The sequence below is a fragment of the Tachysurus fulvidraco genome, chromosome 18 (assembly GCF_022655615.1).
Source record: "Tachysurus fulvidraco isolate hzauxx_2018 chromosome 18, HZAU_PFXX_2.0, whole genome shotgun sequence".
Lineage (NCBI taxonomy): Eukaryota > Metazoa > Chordata > Actinopteri > Siluriformes > Bagridae > Tachysurus > Tachysurus fulvidraco.
Genome location: NC_062535.1, coordinates 15,494,071 through 15,518,822, shown reverse-complemented (window position 1 = coordinate 15,518,822; position 24,752 = coordinate 15,494,071). Strand labels below are relative to the sequence as shown.

At 38.2% G+C, this 24,752-nt stretch overlaps 1 protein-coding gene across 2 annotated transcripts in view; it reads left to right on the top strand.

Annotated features, from left to right (window-relative positions):
- The first annotated feature begins 1,556 nt into the window (after positions 1 to 1,556).
- The window catches only part of meis1a (Meis homeobox 1 a), a 34,449-nt gene continuing 11,253 nt past the window's right edge, over positions 1,557 to 24,752 (top strand). Inside the window, exons 1-9 of one of the 2 annotated variants that reach the window (XM_027179021.2) lie at positions 1,557 to 2,033; positions 3,774 to 3,991; positions 6,714 to 6,852; positions 7,027 to 7,077; positions 7,181 to 7,231; positions 7,886 to 8,035; positions 11,490 to 11,595; positions 16,192 to 16,337; positions 24,203 to 24,279. In XM_027179021.2, the coding sequence (XP_027034822.1) occupies positions 2,022 to 2,033; positions 3,774 to 3,991; positions 6,714 to 6,852; positions 7,027 to 7,077; positions 7,181 to 7,231; positions 7,886 to 8,035; positions 11,490 to 11,595; positions 16,192 to 16,337; positions 24,203 to 24,279 (950 nt within the window). In that variant the 5' untranslated portion in view covers positions 1,557 to 2,021. Of the gene's footprint in view, positions 2,339 to 3,773; positions 3,992 to 6,713; positions 6,853 to 7,026; positions 7,078 to 7,180; positions 7,232 to 7,885; positions 8,036 to 11,489; positions 11,596 to 16,191; positions 16,338 to 24,202; positions 24,280 to 24,752 lie in introns of both variants that reach the window. The other variant, XM_047803337.1, reaches the window with a different exon arrangement.

The window sequence follows — 24,752 nt, the reverse complement described above, 5'->3', positions numbered from 1 at the left end:
TGATACATAAACACGTTTTGCATTTTCGAATTTCTTCCGAAAGGACAGCCAAACAAATGAGAGTAGATGTTTGTGCAAAATGTAAAATAATAGAACTACATTCAAGAATCAGTTAGTCTTGAATTTAAAGAATAAATTATTTGTCTTTAGATGCCATTAAAAAAATTAAGGTTCCATGAGGAATTATTGAAACGAATGTCCTTTCAGGAATTAGCCACATTTTAATATTCTTTCCACAGAGTTACTGAAGATACTGTTAAAGTATAAAAAAAATTCTAGGTTGTTTGACTCGTTAAGGGTTCTTATAGCTTCCCAATACAGGTTCTAGTTTCAGCTCTTCAGAATCTCATCAAGGGTTTTTCCAGAGGTTCAAAACAATAAGCACCTTTTTTAAGGTTAAGAAATTCTTATTCTTGTAATTAATGTAATGTTAGGAATCATTTGTGTGTCGGGAAAACTTGCAAGAAAGGTTCCGGAGATCATTTAAAGCTTATGGCGGTGAGATATGCTGAAGAACTCCCTAGGTCTTCCAGGAACCTGGAACCTTGGTCTTACATGAAACTACACTGAAACAGAAAATTCCCTAAGGAACTTTCTGTACTGCCTCTACCTCACATCAGTCTAGCACCCTAAAGGGTTCTTTGGTCCATTCCTCTGAGGGAACCTTTGAATGGTTCTGGCTCGAACTCTAAAAACAGACGGCTTCCTTTTCAGATAATGCTTTCAGGAAAGCTAGAACCATTAACCATCCAAACAGCCCCAGAGGAAGCATTTTTACAGAGTGAATGTTTATACTCAGGACTTTTTTATGGTCCCACTCAGTTTGTGCATCTGAGGGAACCTTTAAAGCATCTTGTAAAAGTAGAACACTTTTAGAAGGTTAAGAACCTTTAACTGATTAAAGAGTGCATTGTGCATCTTTTTCCTCTATGAACTTGTGCACTTGTGTGTGTTTGTGTCACTTTTCAACAACTTTGTGAAGGGAGTGCATTCTGACTCTTAAGTCTTTCAATTAAAAGAAATCATCCACCCAATGGAACAACAACAAAAAGATGGATGTAAACATTGTAATTTTTAATTATAATATTACATTTTTAGTTAATTTAAATGCTGAAGTGGGTCGTATTTAACTCTTATTTTAAGGTTAACATCAAAGCAGATATATCTTTAAAACCTTTATACTTTGGAGAATTCATTTGTATTCAGTGTGATATTTTCAACATATGTCATGCGTCATATATCATAACCGGTGCCTAAAATTTCCTAAAGGACTTAAAAAAAAAAAACACTAAAAAAAAAGTTTAATAAAATGACTCAAGAACATTACAATAGTTATGCCTGATCGTGCAAAGTAAAATGATGCTGAAGAGCTTTAATAAAATGTTATATATTTTAGGCTCCTTGGTGATGTGTGCTATAGCGGCTCCTTTAAGGACAAACACTCCCTCAATACCTCCTTCTGTTTCTCTCTCTCTCTCTCTCTCTCTCTCTCTCTCTCTCTCTCTCTCTCTCTCTCTCTCTCTCTCTCTCTCTCTCTCTCTCTCTCTCTCTCTCTCCCTCCCGCTGTCCAGTTCGGAGACATGACACTGAATGAAGACTAGGCGACTTTCCGCGGACAGCATGGGGCTTTTATCCGACTTGTAAACACGACTGGAATAAACCCAACGCAGCACCATTTTGGAACATCTTCACATCTTCAACGTCGACTGTTTGGTTTGTTGTTGCTTCTTGGGGCTTAAAAAAAGAACGAAGGAAAAAAAGGTGGAATCTGGCACTTTAGGCACTTAAAAGCTAGCAGGAGTTTGTTGTCGGATTGACAATGTGTGTGTGAGCAGCGCCTGAGCTCGGTGGACTCCCTGATGCGGTGTGAGTCCGAGCGGCTCCGTGGTTCCGCACAGCCGCCCTCGGCGCGCCCAAAGCCGGCCTCGGTGTGAGCGGGGACTCGGTGCTGCGCCGCCACCTCCACCACCAACAGCCACAACCTTCTCTTCCTCCTCCTCATCCTCCTCCACCTAGTCCTCATGGCGCAGCGGGTGCGTAAATCAAAAATACCGGGGTGAAAAAAAGTGATTTTTTTATCTTCTTGGGTTCGGTGGACGTCAACTATCAAGTGTGCAACGATTCAGAATTAGTAAATAACCTACTCATGATCACATATGACTCTCATGGCTATCACTCTTAAAAATAAAGATGATAGAAAAGAAGATCAACTTTAGATTCTTTTAAGCCTTTGTTTGTTTGTTTGTTTGTTTGTTTGTTTTGCTTCTGTTTTTATTTGGTGCCACACTGAAGTAAATACCTGAAACTTGCAAATAGGTTCATCATGTGGACATTTAAGGTGCGGAATGATTCTTCTGTCCTTTCTGATACCAAATTAACAAAATATAATCGAAATAAAAAGAAATGTTAGTTAATGACTTACACTCACTTAGAGACAGCTTGTTTATTTGTGTTAATCTGATGCTATTTATGTGTTTTATTTAATTATAGTGTATTTTATATTAAAAATTGACCTCACCTAAATCTACACTAAACGTTTATAGGTGATTTGAGAAAAAAAAAAAGACCAAAAAGATTAGAAAAAAAAGACCAAAATTTTAATTTGTGCTTTTGTGTGTGCGCGCGCGCTCCGAGAAGCCTTGAGACGTGGCCCATTTCCTTAGGTACAAATTTGAATCTAGTCTTGAGGACAATCTTGCAATGTAAATTCTAACACTTGTTCTAAGACATAGCGAAGATTCAGCTTTATTTAACAACAATTAATCATTCCCTTGATGATTTTACTAACTATTTGTATAGAAAGATTTTAACACAATTAATAAACACACACACACACACACACACACACACACACACACACACACACACACACACACACACACACAGTCATTTTGTTCAAGGTTCCATGCAACCATACAATGTTTTAATTATTTTATTCTCATTTGATTCTCATTTCTGAGTCTGATTCTGCTGTTCTTAAATTTTAACATTTAATTTAACCTGAAGACTTTTTTTTGTTTTGTTTTTTTAACATTTGAACAAACTGATCTGATTTAGTAGTCTAACGTTTGCCCAATCATCATTAGTCTTATCAGATTATAGGAAAATTACATTACTGCATCAGATTTGTGGTTTATTTCGAGATAATCTAAGTATATGTCTACTTTGATTAACCCGAAATAAACCACAAATCTGATGCAGTAATGTCATTTTCCTATAATCTGATAAGACTTTTTTTCCTAACACTAACAACAACACACATTAATTAGAAGCTTGCACATTTTTGTAATATTCGTAAAGCTCATTATTTATTCAATATTATATAGTATATAACAGTAATAGTCATAAGAAGTTCTAGCTCTATTTTTGGATGTTGTTTTGAAGCAGTTGAAAAATAGTTAACTTTTTTATTTTATAAGGAACAATAAATACTTTCATGTGCCTTGAAACCTAAATTATAAAAATAATGGAGAACATATATATATATATATATATATATATATATATATATATATATATATATATATATATATATATATATATATATATAAATATGGGATAGGAATGTGGTAATATGGATATAGAATTTAATTATTTTTATTTTTATTTGGTTAATATTTGTGCATTGTTGTTACTGTGTTGTGAGTGCGTGCATTTCTATTGAACTGCATTCTGTAGATTTAATGTTTTAGATTAATTCAGTGTGTGTGTGTGTGTGTGTGTGTGTGTGTGTGTGTGTGTGTGTGTGTGTGTGTGTGTGTGTGTGTGTTCAGTACGAGGATCTGGTGCATTACGGAGGGGACGGGCTCGGGATCCCGGCCCCGGCGATGTATGGCGAGCCTCACGCAGCGGCTCGCGCCATGCACGCGGTTCACGGGGGTCCCGGTCCCGCTGCCGCGCTGCACGCGCACCACTATCCACTGGCGGCGTCTGCCGGCGTGGGCTCGGCTGTTAACGACGCGCTAAAGCGTGACAAAGACGCCGTTTATGGGTATGTGTCCTCCTTTTATGGCGTTAATAATACTGTAAAAGCCGCCACCTATTATAGAGCAACTTGTGGCTGCTGGAACTAATGCAGAGACTGAATTTCCTGGTCTGTGATCTGTACAATAAGTACATTCAGCTAATTAATTCTATTACTGCACACTGATATATTGACGCTTACCTTATAGCATGGGCCACCACAAAAATCTAGAACAGTCCAGAAAAGTTCTATATAGATGCGAGAGTAATGTATTATATACACATGCTTAACGCGGATGATTGAATGGTGAGATTTTGGCATTGAGGCACCTACAGTATAATGTGCAATATTCCTCTAGTATAGATTAATCTTTAGTATATTTATCGTTAACGCCGTATTGTTTTTTTTTTTTTTTTTTTTACCCACACGCTTACACAGAAGTCACTTAGATATCGTTCACATCTTTTGCCTATTTTCTACTTGCAGCGCCTTGGATTGTCTTATGTTATTTATTTCATTCATTCATTCATTTTCAAACGTGATTCATGTCACCCACATAAAGCTAGTGCTCGTGTTTCTCCCCCTACATCATTTATTTCCTCTGTTGTCAGTATGTCAGTGCTTATTTGAATTCACGTGTGCACAACATGTTGAAATATACCTTCACGTTCCCACCACCCCTCCACCCCAGGTTATTTACATAACCACCACACGTGGAAAAACAATTGATGACTTGTAAAATGTTTGTCATTTTCGAGTAAGCGATTTATAACTATAGATATTATTATCTCAAAGCCTCTAGCTGTGTTTTATGTATTCTGCTTTGTTACAGGCTAACAGCGGCTATGAAATTAGAGCAAACAAACTAAACAAAACCAAAGCACAACAAGCAAGAGAAAAAAAATAAACGACATAGGGACTATAGCTGAAAGGAAAAATTCAAACCAATTTATTAAATAAAAGGAGCAATATTAAAACAATAAATTAAACATAATAATAATAATAATAATAATAATAATAATAATAATAATAATAATAACATACTAATAATAAATAATCTAATCTATGGCCTATTGCAGGTCATATTTGTGTCTGGATAAACACACAATGAATAAAAAAACACCACTCATGTGCACATATACACTCATATAAGCATTTCTTAAGTAAAATAGATTTAAAACAAACAAATAAAATAAAATAAAACGAGGAGAGCGCCAAACATATTAAAGCTAACTAACACGTTTGATTACACACACACACACACACACACACACACACACACACACACACACACACACACACACACACACACACACACACACACACACTAAACTCTTCAAGGTCTGTAATGTCGAGGTGTAAACGCCGTTATACTGCAAAACACTTAAGAGATTGGCTGTGTTCCAAACCGCACACTGAAATAACCCACTAAAGTTTAAAATCCTGTATTAATACAACAGTACGCCATCTTAGGTAACCATGGTAACCCATTCCGAGCTGTGACTTTGTGATTTGGGACAGAGCCAGTTTTCTTTTTGTGTTCTGGCTTTTTATGGGCTTGTTGTGAAATTATCTGAGACTAACACAATACTCTGTCAATAATTATTTGCTCGTGAACGCGCTCCGGGATTCGGCCCGAGGAACAGAACAGATTAAATGAATCTCTTTATTTAATCACTATTTAGCTAAAGCGTTTTTAGGTAATATTTGTAGGATGTTCACCCTGTTTTTTATTGTGTATCACGGTATCTTTCTTTCTTTCTTTCTTTCTTTCTTTCTTTCTTTCTTTCTTTCTTTCTTTCTTTCTTTCTTTATTCAATATAACAAAGCTAATTTATCTTCTTGATTAAGACTATATAAAATGTTTATTTATTTATGTATGTATGTATGTATGTATGTATGTATGTATGTATGTATGTATGTATGTATGTATGTATGTATGTATTTATTTATTTACTTGTATTTCCTATTTTTATTGGACAGAATATTTCTTTACGGAGGGCACTTTCTTTCTTTTTTTATTTTCTTTCTTTCTTTCTTTCTTTCTTTCTTTCTTTCTTTCTTTCTTTCTTTCTTTTTATCAGATTACAGTTGGTATAGAAATGACCTGGTGTATCTCATTATCAATTTATTGTCGAATATATGATTAAGATTTTCGTATAGTTTTGTATACACAGGCTAACAACGACCCCAAAGAGAGCTAAAACTTGCAGCTTTGATTTAATAGCAATTTTGTTTAAATGTTTTTAAAAATATTAATGTTACTATTTTAATTTACCTGTGCATAAATTTCTGTTTTTTAGTGTAGTTTTTTTGCATCACACCATCCGTTGAAAAAAATCTATACACTGAATTTACTTGATTCATTTCAACATGTAAAAAAAAAAATCACTTGTCTTTTAGTTTTTGTAATTACTGTCTTGACACACTGTGTCAAAACGTTTGCACGGGATGTAAATTCGTGTAAACGTTTTGACACACTGTGTTTTAATGTTTGCACGTGATGTAAATTCGTGTAGTAAATTCGCGTTTTTTTTTTGTTTTTTTTTTTGTGTGATGTTATTCATTATAGATTTGTATATTCACCACCTCACATAATGCTTATAATGTTAAGGAAGAAAATAGTGTGATGATGTTGACAGAAGGTAACATCAAGGGCTTTATGTGTCAGAGTAATAAATCATGCAAGTAAGCCCTGTGTTATTTTCCTGATTGTTTGTTGTTTTTATTGCTGTTTTCCTAAATGCAGACACCCGCTGTTTCCTCTGCTTGCACTGGTTTTTGAGAAATGTGAATTAGCCACATGTACACCGAGGGAGAGCGGCCTGGCGGCTGATGTCTGCTCATCCGCATCCTTCGACGAGGACATTACCGTGTTTTCAAAACAGGTCCTTTTTCTCTACACGAAACACTCTGAATGGCTTAAATGACTGCTAATGAGTCGTGTCGAATAAAGGCGATGAGATATAAACTTGACACTGAGCGCAACTGAGCATGCGCGAAGATGAATGAAAGTGTTAGCTATGTATATTTCTATTTATTCACAAACATTTCCATTCCAGATAAGAACAGAAAAACCATTCTTCACGCCCAATCCAGACTTGGATAACCTGGTAGGATATCGCTATTGTGCAAATTGCCTACATATTCTTTGTCAAATATTTACAATTTAAATAATTAGTCATTAATTAAAAATGTGTTTTTTTTTATTCACAGATGGTACAAGCTATACAAGTGCTGCGTTTTCATCTTTTAGAATTAGAGAAGGTGAGCTTACGTTATAATAATAATAATAATAATAATAATAATAATAATAATAACAATAATAATAACAATAATAATAACAATAATAATAATAACAACTATTATTATTATTATTATTGTTATTATTATTATTATTATTATTATTATTATTATTATTATTATTATTATTATTATTATTATTTGTTGTTGTTATATTATTATTATTATTATTATTATTATTATTATTAATACTGCTACTACTACTAATAACAATATTACTATTTGTTATTATTGTTGTTGTTTTTGTTGTTACAACAAAGTCTCAAGAACCACACACGTCAAATCTATGCACCCCCCCAATCTTTAAAAAAAAAAAAAAACTAGTGCTTGTGTTTTTATTTTCATGCGTGATTTATTCTACGATTCGTTCCTTTTTGTCCATTTTCCCAACACGTCATCCGTTTGTTCTCACGTGCAATCTTTCCTCTAATACACCAATGTTCATTATTCTGTAATAACATATTGTATCATTTACATTAAGGTGACGTGTTTGCATACATGGGCAGGGTAGGACACGCTGAAACGGATGCACCGTCACACGTTTTCCACGTGTAAAAAAAAAAATAAAAAAAAAAAAAATAAAATAAAACATTCCATGTGATTTGTATTGCACTGCAGGTCCACGAGCTTTGTGATAATTTCTGTCACCGGTATATCAGCTGTCTGAAAGGGAAGATGCCGATGGATCTGGTGGTGGATGACAGAGAAGGATCTTCTAAATCCGACAGCGAGGATTTCAGTCGAAACTCCGGCGGCCCCGCGGATCAAGTCAGTCTCATTATAATGTGCAGGATTGCATTATGATTAGCCTTTATTTCTCCTCGGGTTTGTTTCATTTGGAGCCCGTTTGAAGCGCAACGAAGCGGAATAAATTCGCCTTGGCTAATAAACCCTAAATTGTCGGGCGATTTACCGTCTGCTTAGGGCACGTTATCGATAAGTGTCGTGTGCGCATGCGTGCGCTCTGATACTCTACAGAAAGGAATAGAGAAACAGCGGGTTTGTGTCTGACATCACGCCCTAATCACCTTTCAACTGAGAAGAATCCAGAGTATATCCAGTGCCCAAGTGTGTCAGTAAACCTGTGTGAGATTTTGTGTTGTACTGTAACAGATTATTATTATTGCACGCATTTATTTATTTATTTATTTATTTATTTATTTATTTATTTATTTATCCCTGTAATTAATGTTGGAAGCTTTGAATTCAAAGAATTACTAGAAAAAAAATTCCCAAAAAAAACAAACAAACAAAAAAATCCAGATGCCCAGACCATACTGTATAGAGCGTAAAATGGTCAATAAGCTTGATTTAATACTTAACGCTTTCTAAATACTTGCATGTCATCTCCTTCTCTTTTATTTGATTTCTCTCTTTTGTGTGTGGTTTTTTTTTTTTTTTGGATAAACAACAATAACCAGTAAGGCATGTCTTGCCGTGTGTATTGTTGGGTTTAAAATGTAAAATGTCATGTACGTTCTGTAGAAATACTGCATTTTGTGCAATTTTTCATTAAACAAACACCTTTTGAAATATCCTAAGACGCCGAACTAACAGAAGACAACCACTTTGGTGGCTCTACTGTGTTTCCTCATGGGCACTTTAACGGCTTTAGAAGAGTTGTGATGTCTTGTAGTGTTTGACGTGTCACCTTTAAGCCCTCTCCATGAAGGACAGTCGATGATTTCTTTAGATTACTTGTTGTAAAATGGATTCTAATATATGTACTAGATATATTTAATAAAGGTAGTCATGTCATCATGTTGTATTACAAGTTTGAAGAGAAGTAAAGAAACCAATAATGAGTATTTTAAATACCTAAAATTCAATCAAATCTTATCATTTATTACAATATGTCTTTATATAAACAGATAGACAATACTTATACAATATTGCACATTTTAGACAGGAAAGAGGATTTAATATCCAGAGCAAACTGACGAATCTTATTTGTCCCAGTGTTAATATGACGCAGTGGAAGGACAGGTTGTTAAATCTTGTTTTCAGCCTTGCTATTCATTTGAAAAGACAGCCATCCGTTTCATGTTAATACCAATAATACCACTATCCTGCGTAGTAAGCTGCTTCTCTGACAGCACACTGTTTACTTCTTCAGTACTGCGCAAATGGATAAAAATCTCTAAAACTTGGCGGCGCAGAACAATCTAAGCGTGAGCCCTAGAGTACTGTTAGTGTCTTAACATTAATAAAGGTTACACGGACATTTGAGCTCGGTTTGTTTCTGAAAGCAGGCTCGAGTGGCGTTGTGTCGGGCTCGTCCTTGGCGTTGTGCAAGGGGAAGTTTTGCTTCGGGTCGTATACAGTTTACAGAAGGTTTATCCAGCGCAGCTGTTCCGAGGTCAGTGTGGAGTTTGATGTTTTATGAAGGTTCGGCTGGAAAAGCATGGAGATGACGCAGGGGAGGAATCAGTGTTTATGTGCAAGTCGAACATTATTACCCAACAATCATGTTCTCTATTGGGGCCGAGTTTAAAAAACATCCTGCTTTTCGGGTCGTGTGTATAAATGAGCTGATGCTGTTCTGGCTTCAAAGGCCCCGGGGATCGTGTTGTTTCTGAATGAAGCCACATGTTTACATTTCTGTGTTTGCTTTGCATATGAGGGAAATGCGCATGTGTCAAATGAGCTTTCAGATTTGCTTGGATGGACATCTCTCTCTCTCTCTCTCTCTCTCTCTCTCTCTCTCTCTCTCTCTCTCTCTCTCTCTCTCTCTCTGTATCATGTGATGAGTAAATGACACAAGTATTTTTGTTTATAGATGGATATTTGCGGGCTGCTGGTTGTTACGCTATGTTGCTATGTGCATTTCGAATGTGTAATCAAGTACTTAAAATTTTCCACATTACTTTGACAGCAAATGAAAATAAAAAAAAGATAGAATTACAACGTTGCCATATCAGACCTCCAGGGTTCCTGATTCGTTCCTAAGCTCGTGTTACTCTCTGTTTGGAGTTTCACATGCTTTTCTTATCCATGTGGGTTTCCTCTCTGGTTTCTTTCCACCTCCCAAAAACATACCTGTAGCTAGATTGGAGACTCTAAATTGCCCCTAGGTGTGAATGAGAGTGTGTGTTTGCATGGTGCTGTGTGATGGACTGTCCTCTTGTCCAGGGTGTATGCTGATGTTCTGCCTGAAACTCGTCATTCCTGGGAAAAAATTCAGATCCGATTCTAAAAATAATTCTGGGAATTCTATTAAAAGACAGTAGCGTAATGATGCAACAGTGACCCAGATAAAGCAGGGGTGCCAATACTTTCATCTCAGCGAAAATTAAGAGAACGTTGTGTTCAAACACACTATGTATGTCCTGCTGCTAGACTGTTCCCTATGTAGTGAGCATGTGTAATGAATAAGAGGCCATTTTGGAGTTGGGCTGATTTGATGTATTTGATGGACAGCTTGGTGTTTTTTATATCAGAACCTCTTCTGATGCCTCGGCTGTCGAGAGTGTTCACATAACCAGGCAATCGCAGTCCATGCAGCTCATTTAATGCTTAAATGGTAGAAGGTTTAATCAACAGAAAGCGAGGAAAACAGTACAGCACTATTTTTAGCTCCGCCCACTTTTCTTGTCCTTGTTACCCAGAGTGCACTGGAAAGGACGAAAACCAAATTTATTGTTGTACTTAGTTACAACATATGTGGCAATGGAAATAAAGAAACATTCTAGTTAGCCAGATTCCACAGCCATTACAAAGAACTGTCTGATATCAAAAGTAAAGGCGCCGCACAATAGAAACGAGCTGAAACTGTGACGTGTTAAAACATCCATTGCATCATCATCATCATGATGGTTAGTTTTATTTCTGTGGCTTTGTGTGTATCAATCACTATCACCCACCCTAACGCGCACACACAAACACACACACACACACACACACACACACACACACACACACACACACACACACACACACACACACACACACACACACACACACACACACACCACATCCATATGTTCTAGCCTTGTGTGTGTGTGTGTGTGTGTGTGTGTGTGTGTGTGTGTGTGTGTGTGTGTGTGAGCATGAAAACTGAGCATGTGTTCTATATTATCTCTTACAGCATAAGTCTGGTATGTAGTTTCATACTGCACTGGACCAAATCATATATCACCAATATATCTAATATACTCTCTCTCTCTCTCTCTCTCTCTCTCTCTCTCTCTCTCTCTCTCTCTCTCTCTCTCTCTCTCTCAAGATGTGCTGGAGGGAAGATGACTCCGTCTCCGTTCACTCCACCGAAGGCCCGGCACCCTGTGGTGGACGTTCCAGTTCTCTCAACGGAGACAACAGTAGTGAACATGGTACACACACGTACACATACACACAAACACATACACACACACACACACACACTCACAAACACACACTTACACACACAGGCTGTCATATTAGCATGAGCATGAGTATTCGTGAAGTGCGCACTGTGTGCCAAGTGAAACAGGGCTGCTGAGGTTTTGTCATCCCTTGCATAGGTTTACACTTTAGCACCACCCTGGGGGTCCACTACTACTACTACAGCACACACACACACACACACAAGTGTATGCTGATGGGAATCAAGATATTTTTGGTTTTAAGTGAAACTGGACTCTGTGTGTGTGTGCGCATGTGTGTGTGTGTGTGTGTAGATTAGTCAGGAAATGGTGCGTGGTGGATCGAAAGAGAGTCTGGTCTGTGCTATTCAACCCTGTGCACCAAACCATGGCCAATAAAAAACAGCATACACACTTCCCCAAAGCATTTATGTGCGTGCAAATGTGTGTGTATGTGTGTGTTTCCTCACAGCTGTTTGGCTGCCTCTGTCAGAATAACATGCTCCCTTAGTTGAGAAAGAAAGCTCATGTGTTTAGACATATTTCTACCTTTTTGGGTTCATTTTCTGAACTAGAACTACATAGTTCTTCATGAGTTCCTGCTCTGCGTTTCCACCACACTGCCGGAACCGTGACGGATTCTTGTGTAGAACAACAGCTGCGATTTAACCAACAGTTATGTCACTTAAGTGTTTGTAAAAACAACAGCGGATGTTTTTAAAAAGTTCCTTAAAAGGTTCTTGGGTTCTTCTGACTTTTTTTGATAAATACAGCTAAAGTCCATGAGTTCCTGAAAAAGTTCTTTGGTCCCTGTTAACATATCTGCAGTTTAGATCCATTATCAAATATTTAGAGGCACTTTTTTGTGTATCTTAAACCTTTACTTACCTCTCTATGAGTTTGACAAATAAGGTACACTAAAAGTCCTGCCCTCTAGTTCCTGGCCCAGCTAACATTCATCCCAATTCCTTGAAAAATTGAGTTTATAAAAAAGTTCTTGAGCAAAAGTTCCTATAAAAAATGAACAACAATGTTCCTTTAGTGAAAACACACACACCTCCAGTACCTGGTTTTGATGGACGTGGAAACACGGCTAAAGTTCTCAATTTCTCAAAAAGGTTTGCGTGTTTCTGGCCAGGTTCCTGCAATGGAAAATCACTTTTCCCCAAACGTCTAAACATGATTAAGTTCTCCTCACATCACATCAACACCAAACCCTGAGACACTGCAGGTCCTGCTCTTTACTTTGAACCCATTCAGGAACATCCATGTGGCCAGGTTTCCTCTCCAGAGGAAGTGAGGTTCCTGCACAAGCGTACGGGTCCAGAGAAGATTTCCACTGTCTTAAATCCGCTTCGAGTCATCTTTGAAAAAAAAAAGATGCGCGTCTTGTCGTCTGGAACTCGTCCACGTCTGCCGACAGTAAACAGTTTATTATTTGAACCACAAGCTTGACAATCAGCTCATTGTTTCAAAATAGCCATGTGTTCACACTCGCTAGCGGCGAACCTGGTGATGTCAGCGCAGGTTTGTCTGGTGATAGTGTCCATTACCATCGTCTCACGTGGGCGTGGCCTGTCTGAGCCACGATAAGTAACAGTAGTAGATAAAACTTAGACATAAAAGCAACCTCTTTTGTAGGTTTTTTCTCTAACAACAGGTCCACAAATGTTTTCTTTCTCTCGCACCACAGACATGTACTAATTTTATCGGATAACAGATTTATTACAGAACATTTTTCTATCTCTTAAAGTCTTGAATGTGACTTTCCCGTGGCGGAAAACCAAACGCTTAACCTCTGAGTGTCACAAAACACAGAAGCTACAGACATGAATGTGACATACGGTTCTTTACAGAAAACATGGACGCCATGGACCCATACACAACGGTATCTGTGACATATGTGCCCGATGATCCAACTTCCTGTATGTGAAGTCATCAGTACTAAAGTTAGTGAAGTTAGCTAGCTGGATTTATTTACAAACTAAAAACAAAGAAAGATGGTACTGACCACCGAACACTAACACTCTCCAAAGCCAAAAAGTTCAACACTCAGTGAGGAAAATTGTTTCCTCAAGTTCTCACTCGCTACCTGAATCGACTTTTCAGCGCAAACTGTAGATGTGAAGCTTCTAGCAAGTGAAGACGGTGTACAGTAACTCTCAGTGCTCTGTGCTAAGAGGCTAAAGGGTTAGCGCAGATCAGGGTTAGCTCTATTAATTACACAACTCTAATGAATGGAATGATCTCAGAGGTGTCACAAGGCAGTTTTTGTGTGTGTGTGTGTGTGTGTGTGTGTGTGTGTGTGTGTGTGTGTGTGTGTGTGTGTGTGTGAGAGAGAGAGAGAGAGAGAGAGAGAGAGAGAGAGAGAGAGAGAGAGAGAGAGAGAGATCCTTCTGGCCAGATGAACTCAGTGTAAATACACATAACATAAATGCACAAATAAATTGTAGAAGCACAAACCATGTTTTACAGCATGATGCACACACACACACACACACACACACACACACACACACACACACACACACACACACACACACACACACACACACACACACTCTCTCTCTCTCTCTCTCTCTCTCTCTCTCTCTTACACACACACACACACACACACACACACACACACACACACACACACACACACACACACACACACACACACACACACACACACACTATCTCTTTCTCTCTCTCTCTCTCTCTCTCTTACACACACACACACACACACACACACACACACACACACACACACACACACACACACACACACACACACACACACACACACACACACACACACACTATTTCTCTCTCTCTTTCTCTCTTTTTCTCACTCTCACAACCTCTTTCTTGGCCTTTCTCTCTCTCTCTCTCTCTCTCTCTCTCTCTTTCACACACACACACCCACACACACACACACACACACACACACACACACACACACACACACACACACACACACACACACACACACACACACACAGAAGATGAACTCTGCCAGCTAGTGAGTATGTACGTTTAATGTGTTTGTACATGTGTTAGAGTGTGTGTGTGTGTGTGTGTGTGTGTGTGTGTGTGTGTGTGTGTGTGTGAGGTGTGCGCGTGTGTGTGTCTGTGTGTAAAAGTCAGGAAGTGACGTACTGTTAACTGTAGCGTTAATGTAGCCTGTGAGTTTACAGGGTGGAGTAGTTCGGGAAGGTTAATGTCAGGTCTATAAAACAGGATTTACAGTAATGTTGTTTTTTTTAGACCAAGAATCGAGACCAGAATTTAGACCAGATTTGTATTTGTGCCTCAGCACTAAACTCACCTTGACTCCACAACATGGCTACTAGAAACATTTCATGAGTAGCTTGATATTTTATGTAGTGTCAGTGAAAATGACTTCTTTGAGCTGAGGTGAATTTAGCACTCAGCTAACACAACTGACCCAAATACAAACCTAAATCATCTGTCTACACCACCCAAGAGTTAAGTGTTAAAAACATGCTAGCACATAACATGCTAGACTACAAGATTCTTTTCTGTTCTGTTCTGGTACTGTGGTGGTAGTGGTGGAACACTGAGTCACTGGCTAGTTTCAAACGGCGGTTGAACACCTACTTATTCAGGAAACACTTCAACTAGCACTTTCTTCCCTATCTTTTGCATTTTAAAACAACAACAACAAAAAAAAACCTTTGCAACTTTGAACAATGTTTTAAACTTACATTACATTACATTTACGGCATTTAGCAGACACCCTTATCCAGAGTGACTTACAACTGAGCAACTGAGGGTTAAGGGCCTTGCTCAGGGGCCCAGCAGTGGCAGCTTGGTGGGTGTAGGAATCGAACTCACAAGCTTCCGATTGGTAGCCCAACACCTTAACGACTAGGCTACCACAACCCTAGTGAACCAGTATTAATGTGTCCAATGATAGAGATTTAAGCACTTATGTATGACGCTCTGGTTAAGGGCTTCTGCCAAATGCTGTAAATGTAAATGTAACCAAAAAAACCTTTAACCACAGTCTCTGGATGCTAAACTATCTGTTTTAGTTAACGTATCGACCGTTATTTGGATTTTTATGATGTTTTTTTACATTTGATGCCTTTGCTAACATTTCTGTCAGATAGAAAGTTTATTAGCAGGTAGCTAGCTGGCTAGCTGTTAGGACCGGCTGGAGAAAAGTTAAATAAATGGTTTCAAATGACTTGTTTCAGTCAGTTTTGAGTTTTTTTGTGTGAAATCGCTTAGCTACGATTTCACAGATGTGTGTTCGGCTTCGATTTTTTGACCTCGGTGCTTAATGGTGGGATTGTTAACGGTTTAAAATGACATGTTTTGTTTCTATTTCAGCAGATTTTTATTTTAACAACATTCTCTATGTTCGGCTCTGTTTGGATACGTAGATACGCGAACCGTGAGGTGTTACGTAAATATCCATGTTTTCTCGTAAAAAGCGAAAGATTTATACACACATTTATTGTCTAAAGACAATTTATTGTTTATTTTACTAACACACAAGCATTTTTATGCACTTATTTGGACAGATTTGTTTATGAGTTATGGTAATTTATGAGATATTTTAAATGACAGGTGACCTTTTGGACCACGGTGCTGCTTCTCCGAGCACAGGGGACGATGACGAGACGGACAAGGACAGGCGGAACAACAAAAAACGAGGGATTTTCCCTAAAGTGGCAACCAACATCATGCGAGCATGGCTGTTCCAACACCTAACAGTAGGAACAAATATTTAAATATGACTCTTTTTTCCTTTTCATTGTTGTGAACAGGAACGGCATAAAGATTTTTACAAGAATGATATATGAAGGGAATGCAGCCCTCTCTCTCTCTCTCTCTCTCTCTCTCTCTCTCTCTCTCTCTCTCTCTCTCTCTCTTGCTCTCTCACTCTCTGTTTATAGATGTTTAAGGAGCAGTGTAAGAATTTATTTTACTGTTGGAGCAAATCGTGGGCCTCCAAAAGGACAACATTCCACAGCAGCTGTTACACATACCACAGTTTATTCCCTAGCAAAAAAAATAAAAATAAAATAAAAACCTTTAGCTTAAAACACGTATCACGGAGGCACTTTCACAGAGACCGTTAGATTAAACACGACAAAAAGGTTACAGGCTGCCGGAGAGAGAGTCTCTGTCGGAGACATAGGTTACAGTAGAGCTCGAACTGAAGTGCTGCTGCTATCAGTTTACAGCGAATGTACGAGGGCTGCGTTACGTTAAGGGCCCACGGACACGAGAGAATAAACACTCCACACAAGGCACGGGAAAGTAAACACCACACGCTGCGGAGAATAAACTTTGCCCAGGACAATATCTTCTCATTATATACGATTTACGAAACCGATCTTATTATGTTAGTTATGATATAAGCTTTAGTTCTGTCATCTATTAGATCTGGGTTTTTTTTAGAGCTTTCTAGAATTTGTCTGGAATTCAAAAAAATAGAAAATAAAAAATAATGAAGTTTGAAAACTGAAAAACGAAAAGATGAAAATCATTTTATTTGCTCGAACGCAAGAAATTTCAAGCAAAAATCTCAACTTTTTAAAAACAATTTTAACGACAAAAAAAACCTCAACATTTAATTAAACTCGATATTTTCTGCAGTCCGTCGCTAAGGAATAAAAACGTAAACAAACTGTTTTTATTTACACTTCTTGCTATATATCGTATAATCAAATATAGTACATTCATCGGTTCTCTTTGGAGCACCATTGGAAATGAACCTATTTATTCTCATCATCTATTTATTTATTATATCTATAAACATATCTTTACTTTATATATTTATATAAAGGACCCAATTTTAGTGAATGATTTTGGACCAAACAAATGCAAAGAAAGAAAGAAAAAAAGAAGAAAGAAAGAAAAGTTAAAAGTTCTTACAAGATGAAGACGATATAATTATTCTCATTTATAATATTATTTACTATATAATATAAATATATCCATCCATTTTGTCTTGTGACTGAAAAGGAGAAAAAACACAAACAAAAGAAAAACGTTCGAAACGTTTTTTTTTCATCACAAATCTGAGATTAATTTTCACTTGTTCAGTCAAGTGTGTAGCTTCCAACAGAAACAAACAAACAAACAAACAAAAAACAACTGTTTCGAAAAATTCACATCTTTAAGCCACATTGTTGATCAAGTCTCTAGCAAATTGAAATTTGTTTCCAAAAAAAAATCCCGTGTGTTTGAGGGACCGAAACTTACTTTAGTGTTAAAGAAAGAAACACTTCTGTGTGTAAACTGAAAGTGCAAAGTGTCTCAAAAAAAAGGGAAACAAGAAAAGGAAAAAGTTTTAATTGTTTATGTAAAAAAGTTTTAAAACTATGGCGTTTATGAGTCGTGGATGAAAAAAATAGATAAAAAATGTTTTTTTTGGGGGGGGGGCAAAAAAAAAACTTTCACATTTTGAAGGAATGTAGCCCTGTTTGTTTCTCTCTTCCGTTCTATTGCTACTTTACTTAAGTGTATACACACACACTCACACACACACACTCTGTGTTGGGTAATTAGCGTGTAATTTGCCACCCTCCTGTTAGCAGATGTGCAGCAGAGTGTGTTAAGCCTCCAGCAGCAGTGAAGGAGAACAGCGCTGGCATTCGGCTCTCGTTTCATATCTCACTAATCAAACGCATGCTCCCGATGACACACGTCCCACGTTCGCCTTCTGTAGCGGCCAATAAAACGACACACACTGCGGCATTTTCTTTGAAGGGCAACAGTAAAATACCAGAGACACGTGCAGGGTAGAGGACATGTACTGTAGACTTTCACACCAATCAATGACACGTTTGAATTTTCCAATAAGGTCGATGTAATCAAGTGGACCGGGTGCTGGTGCTGGAGCTATTTTTAAGAAGACCCTGAACAAATCGTTAGAACAGAATGCTGGACATGTGGACAAACTTTGTCTGAGTTCCCCAAAGCTTGTTAAATGTCAGGGGTCACAGATACGGTAAAATCTTTCAGATCAGGGCAGAGAAAGAACGCACGATGGCAGAACCGTCCTACTCGTCTTCTGAGCTTTAATGTCACGAGGCCTGAAATAGAAAAAAAAAGGAAAATGTATTTGAGATTTGAGACTCCAGCGCCAGCCAGCGCTATGTCCTCTCTGTCCATCGGTAAAACTCTCACTATGTGTTTCTTAATTTCTTATTCATGCTGATGTTGGTAAAATAAAATTTTGTCGAACAAAGCCTGCTGATTATTGTTTAATATCATCTTCGAGGTGGCTGTGAGAACGGCAGACGCCAGACTAATTAACACATCTGTGTCATTACACACACTCACACAAACACACACACACACACACACACACACACACACACACACACACACACACACACACACACACACACACACACACACTCTCTCACACACACACACACACACACACACACACACACACACACACACACACACACACACACACACACACACACACACACACACACACACACACACACACACACACACACACACAGGTTTGTCTTACTCGACTTATGAGGACCTTACATTGAAATAGTTATCGATTTAACTACTTACACCAGTCTAACCTCAGCCTCAGTAACTGAACAGAAACCTTTTGTGCTTTCATTTTTATTTTATTTTATTGTTTTAAAGAAAATCTGCAGTTTACATGTCAAAAGAAAAGAAAAAAGAAGTTTTCTTTCTGAGGACCTGCCAAATGGGGACCATTGAGATATTAAGTGTCCTTATGGAGAAAATACTCACCAAGATTTAAACACACACACACACACACACACACACACACACACACACACACACACACACACACACACACACACACACACACACACACACACACATATACACACACACAAACACACACACACACACACACACACACACACACACATATACACACACACACACACACACACACACACACACACACATACACACACACATATACACACACACACACACACACACACACACACACACACACACACACACATATACACACACACACACACACACACACACACACACACACACACACACACACACACACACACACACACACACACACACACACACATTTACTTTTGCACCATAGATCATAGACTGGCATCGCTGCCCTCTCTGTGACTTGGTCCTCTTTTTATTATCAGCCTCTGGTTACCTTAATTTGCGGCTTATTTCTTTTTATTTTCTTCTCCAGCAGGATTTTTTTTCTTTTTTCACGCTACCGATTTTAGTTTTGCGCCTTTTCTATTTGCCTTACTGCTCCTTTTGAAGTGCCGAGACATTTGGAAGCAATGAACAAGACTCTATTAGTGTCACTGAGGTAAATGGGTGAAAAACATTGTAGAGGTGGAGGAGGGGGATCTTTCTTTTTCTTTTTTTTCTGGTAAACGGGGGGCCAGAGATCCCTCGGTTTCCCTATTCTCCTCCACTCCTCTCCTCCATCTGTCCAGGGTCGAACTCACTGTTATCAAAACATCATCCATTACGGAGCTGACAGCCTCATCGGGGGACCCGGGACCCTGAGAAAAGCCATGGGGAATTTCCGTCACTGCCCTGCGTAGAGTGGGGGGAAAAAATCTGGGAGGGTGAAGGGAAAAAAAAAGAAAAATGAAGGAGAGAATGAAAGAGAGAAGAGGCGATTCATCATCAGGGCTTGTTTTTTTCCCCCTCCCTTTGAGGTGGTAAGGGAAGATTGGTGGAGTGAAGAGAGATGGAGAGGCAAGGGATTATCAGAAAATCCACTCGCTCGCTCACTTTGTATTTTATTCCTTCGAGTCATGGTCTGGCGTTCTTGAAGTCGTTTCTGTTGACGTTCGACGGAAACCAAAATTTTCACGCAGCACAAAGTACCTAGAATTCAGCAGATCAGCAGCGTTAGCAACGACTTTAAATCGTAACACTTCCCAGTTGTATTTTGTGTTCTGAAACTGTTCAACACATAACAAACACGTGCAAGGACTTAGCGCTAAAACACCATACAGTAGAGCTAAAATTTCTCATTTGGACATCATTCTAAAACAAAACTTTCAGTACAAATGTACAAAAGACTGTTCAGGATTTTTAGACATCTAATAAAAATTGTTATGGGACACAAATTTTTAGACACTTTAAGTAACGCGTCAAATATATAAACTACGCTGAGATGAAGGAGAGAAAGGAAACGTAAGAGAGAGCCGAGAGAACCGAGTGCAGGGAACATTTCTTGTTATTTATTTAATTTTTTTTTAGAATTCCTCAAATTTGTTTACAGAGAAATCGTAAAATCTTTTTCAGTGTTTTTGTACAGACTTTTGAACAGCGTGTTGCCTTTGTTTTTGTGTTTGATTAAAAAGAAATAATCAATTAAATATCACTTGAGTTTAATAATGCTGCTAGGAACTTTCGCTAATTTATTTGTTGCGTATGTGTATACTGCTAAAAATAAATAAATAAATAAATAAATAAATAAATAAATAAATAAATAAATAAATAAATAAGAAATTTAGAAATTCAAAAATTCAGATATGGAGATATTTTTTCTTGTTTTCTCCAATTAAAAAAACACATTGTTCAGCATACGTATCTTTGATCTTTTTCTTTTATCATTACATATTATGTTAATTCATTATTGAATTTGTGTTGAAGCGAGACGTCTGTCTGTCTGTCTGTCTCTCTCTGTCTGTCTGTCTGTCTGTCTGTCTGTCTGTCTCTCTCTCTCTCTCTGTCTGTCTGTCTGTCTGTCTGTTTGTCTGTCTGTCTGTCTGTCTGTCTGTCTGTCTGTCTGTCTGTCTCTCTCTCTCTCTCTGTCTGTCTGTCTGTCTCTCTCTCTCTGTCTGTCTGTCTGTCTGTTTGTCTCTCTGTCTGTCTGTCTGTCTGTCTCTCTCTGTCTGTCTGTCTGTCTGGTGTGTTTTTCCAAAGCATCACTTTAACACTCTTACAGTAACCTTAAGTGTTCATTTAACACATTTATTAGAATTGTTTTAAGTATAAAATCATTTTAAAAGGAAACACGGCTAGGTAAATCAGGCAGGCTTTATCTCATGAACTTGGATACTCACGTGGAAGCTAGAAACTAACAAACAAACAAACAAACAAAAAAAACACAGTCCATGTCCATGTTAGCATGCTAATCTCAGAGGAATGTTGGAGAGGTTGTTATAATTGGAAATGTCTGTGAGAAAAATATTGTTTTAGTTAAAAAAAAATCTCTCTGGAGACTTAAAATGTATGTATGTATTTATTTATTTATTTCAAGTTCCTTGTTGCGTTGTTTAAAATGAAACACTTCTCGACGGTTCCATTCGTAGTTTTTTTTTCCCCATTTAAGTTTTTTCTTTCTTTTTGTCTCTATTTGCCTGTTCACACACATGGTGTGTTTTAAAGGTGTTTTAACTTTAATTCCCCCAGAATTACTGATAATTACGGCACTAACAGTTTTACTACCCCAGAAAACAGGATAATCACCTCCACACACACACACACACACACACACACACACACACACACACACACACACACACACACACACACACACACACACACACACACACACACACACTCACACACACACACACACAACATCCTCAACACCCAGGGAGCAAAAGCAGGCTCGTTCAGCTGTAAACCACTAAAGCTGACTAAAGCTCACCCTCCATTTGCTAGCAGAGGAAAAGCGACAGGTGTCCAGCTCCCAAACGCTGTCGTTAACACCACTGACCTGAGCTTAGATTTAACGCCGCTTCTCTCTGTATTTTCAGCTCCTGGTCAGATTTAGCATCTGATCCGGGGTCAGCGGGTAATCACACACGGCACTTTTCTTCGTTTCCGTCGTGGATTCCCTCCGGAGTTACGACAGGGTTTAGCAGTTGTGTTGCCCTTGATTGTGGTCATTGTTATTCGTGATTACTTTGTTGCTCGTCATTTAGGAACCAGAATGGGAACGTATTCAGATTAGCACCACCGGCACCGACGTTTCCTGTAGTCCTGTTGTTTTTCTGCCTTTTGTTACAGATCTGTTCAAGCGCATTAACTGGTGCGAAGGAATAACAGTAAAATAAAGTAAAGTATTCCTTTCTCTTTGACACGTGATCGCAACAAATTTAGCGTTTGTGGAATTCTCTACACAATTCACAAACTCCACAATTTCAACTACTTTATTGTTCTATCGGTGCATTAAAAGATAGGAAACTTCCTACTCGTTCTAAAAAACACAGCAACGTAATTAGCTTAACCTTCAGCTAGCTTGCTAGAAGCTTTGAGCATCGACAAGCAAATCGACTGCTCGAAATGTTACCTCAGCTAAAATAAGTTAGCAAAGCCAATCACACGACTTAATGTAATAGCTCAATGTAATTCTCTCCAGCTGTAAGACTGTTTAATGGTACAAAATGTGCAACAGCGAGTTTTATTTGTTTTAATAGAACAAATGGTACATGGTTGTTGTTGTTCTGTTGTTGTTTTAGCATAGAATTAGCAAACACACAAATTTAAGGACATTCTAATAACTTCACTGTATTTTTTATTAATAATTTACTTTCTAGCATTTGAGGAACAGGATTGTACATTCGGTGTGGGATTGTCTGAGTTAAAAATCAAATAAAAAAGATCACTTTTTGGAAATAGCTGCATTCTGCTCAATTTTACGAATTCCTAAATGCTATTTTATTGCGTGTAACGATGAGGAAATTTTTTAATTTAATTTTTTTAATAAATTGTGTATTTAGGAAAAAAAAACAACTCTGAATTTCAACCTCAATAATAACAACAAGAACCACTGAGGATTAAGGTTTCCTGGGTCATGTGATGTCATAGCAATACGGCTGCTCACAGCGTCAACAGTAAACAAAGCGGAACGTCTCTGGTTTTATATAGATTACTACTGTAGAAAACAGCGTTCGCTCAAGTTCGGTTCTGATTTTGTAATCAGAGCAATTTGTTGGTTAAATCTAAACACAGATGAAGCACTTTGAGGTTCAGAGAAAGTAGATCGATCACAAATGCTTTAATTAGCCACCTTCCTGCTAACAGGAAGCATTTCCATCCGTGTTATTTCCTACTAAGTTGAACATTTATGTCGAGTGCAGAGCGTGTGATCTGTTCTCACGTCTCCATGTGTGTTTGTTGCTTCATGTTGTTTTGTTTACATTGACTCCGCCCCTCATTGGTTTATTTTCTGAGTTGTTACGATGTAATCCCACTGTGTTTACTGTATATCTCGCGTCTTCCTGATCGCTTTTCATTGTGTGTGTTTTCTTCCTGTCTTATGTCCTTTTTTGTTTCCTTCCACTTCCCTGTTTTCAGCTCGTCACATAACACATCATCGGTTTGACATGTTTTTTTTTCAACACTCTACGCACAGACGGAGAAAAACATATCACGGGCTATCAGATGAAGCGTGTAACTCCACGCTCTTAACATACTGTTTATTAGGCCACCATCCAGTTTCTTCTTGAGATGTCAGAAATCTGATAGCAGCTTCAACTTCAGGAGCTGTACTGCTGGATTTAAAATCCTCTGCTATAAAATAATCACCGTATTATTAGATGTGTCCAAAATGTCTGGAACTCGGTATAACGACTGTGTGTTGTGTGTTCTGTGTTAGCACCCGTACCCATCTGAAGAGCAGAAGAAGCAGCTAGCGCAGGATACGGGACTCACCATCCTCCAGGTCAACAACTGGTGAGTGTGTTCTCGAGTGTAGAGATGCAGTGGTTGTGTAGAGAGACACTAAAAGTTTGTGCTGCTGTGTGCAGAGTGTAACTACAGCTGATTTAATACGACTTTGCTTCTCCATCTTCTTCCTGTAAAAGTCTCGGTGGCACTGATTTAGCCTCGGTAGTCAGCTACGGTATATTTTTCAGTTGCCTAGCAACCGTTCTTTAGCCACTTGCCTATGTGACGTCATTGTTGTTTTACGTTTACAGCATTTTTTGCAGACACGACTTACATTTATCTCATTTATACAACAGAGCAGATGAGAGTTAAGGGTCTCGCTCAAGGGCCCAGCAGTGACCGTTTGGTAGACTTTGGATTTGAACCCACAACCTTCTGATCAGCAGCCCAAAATTTTAACCACTGAGCTCACACTGTCCTTGTGCTGTGTTGCCATGGTAACAGGGAAGCTTTAGAACTTTGCCGTACAATTAGAACAC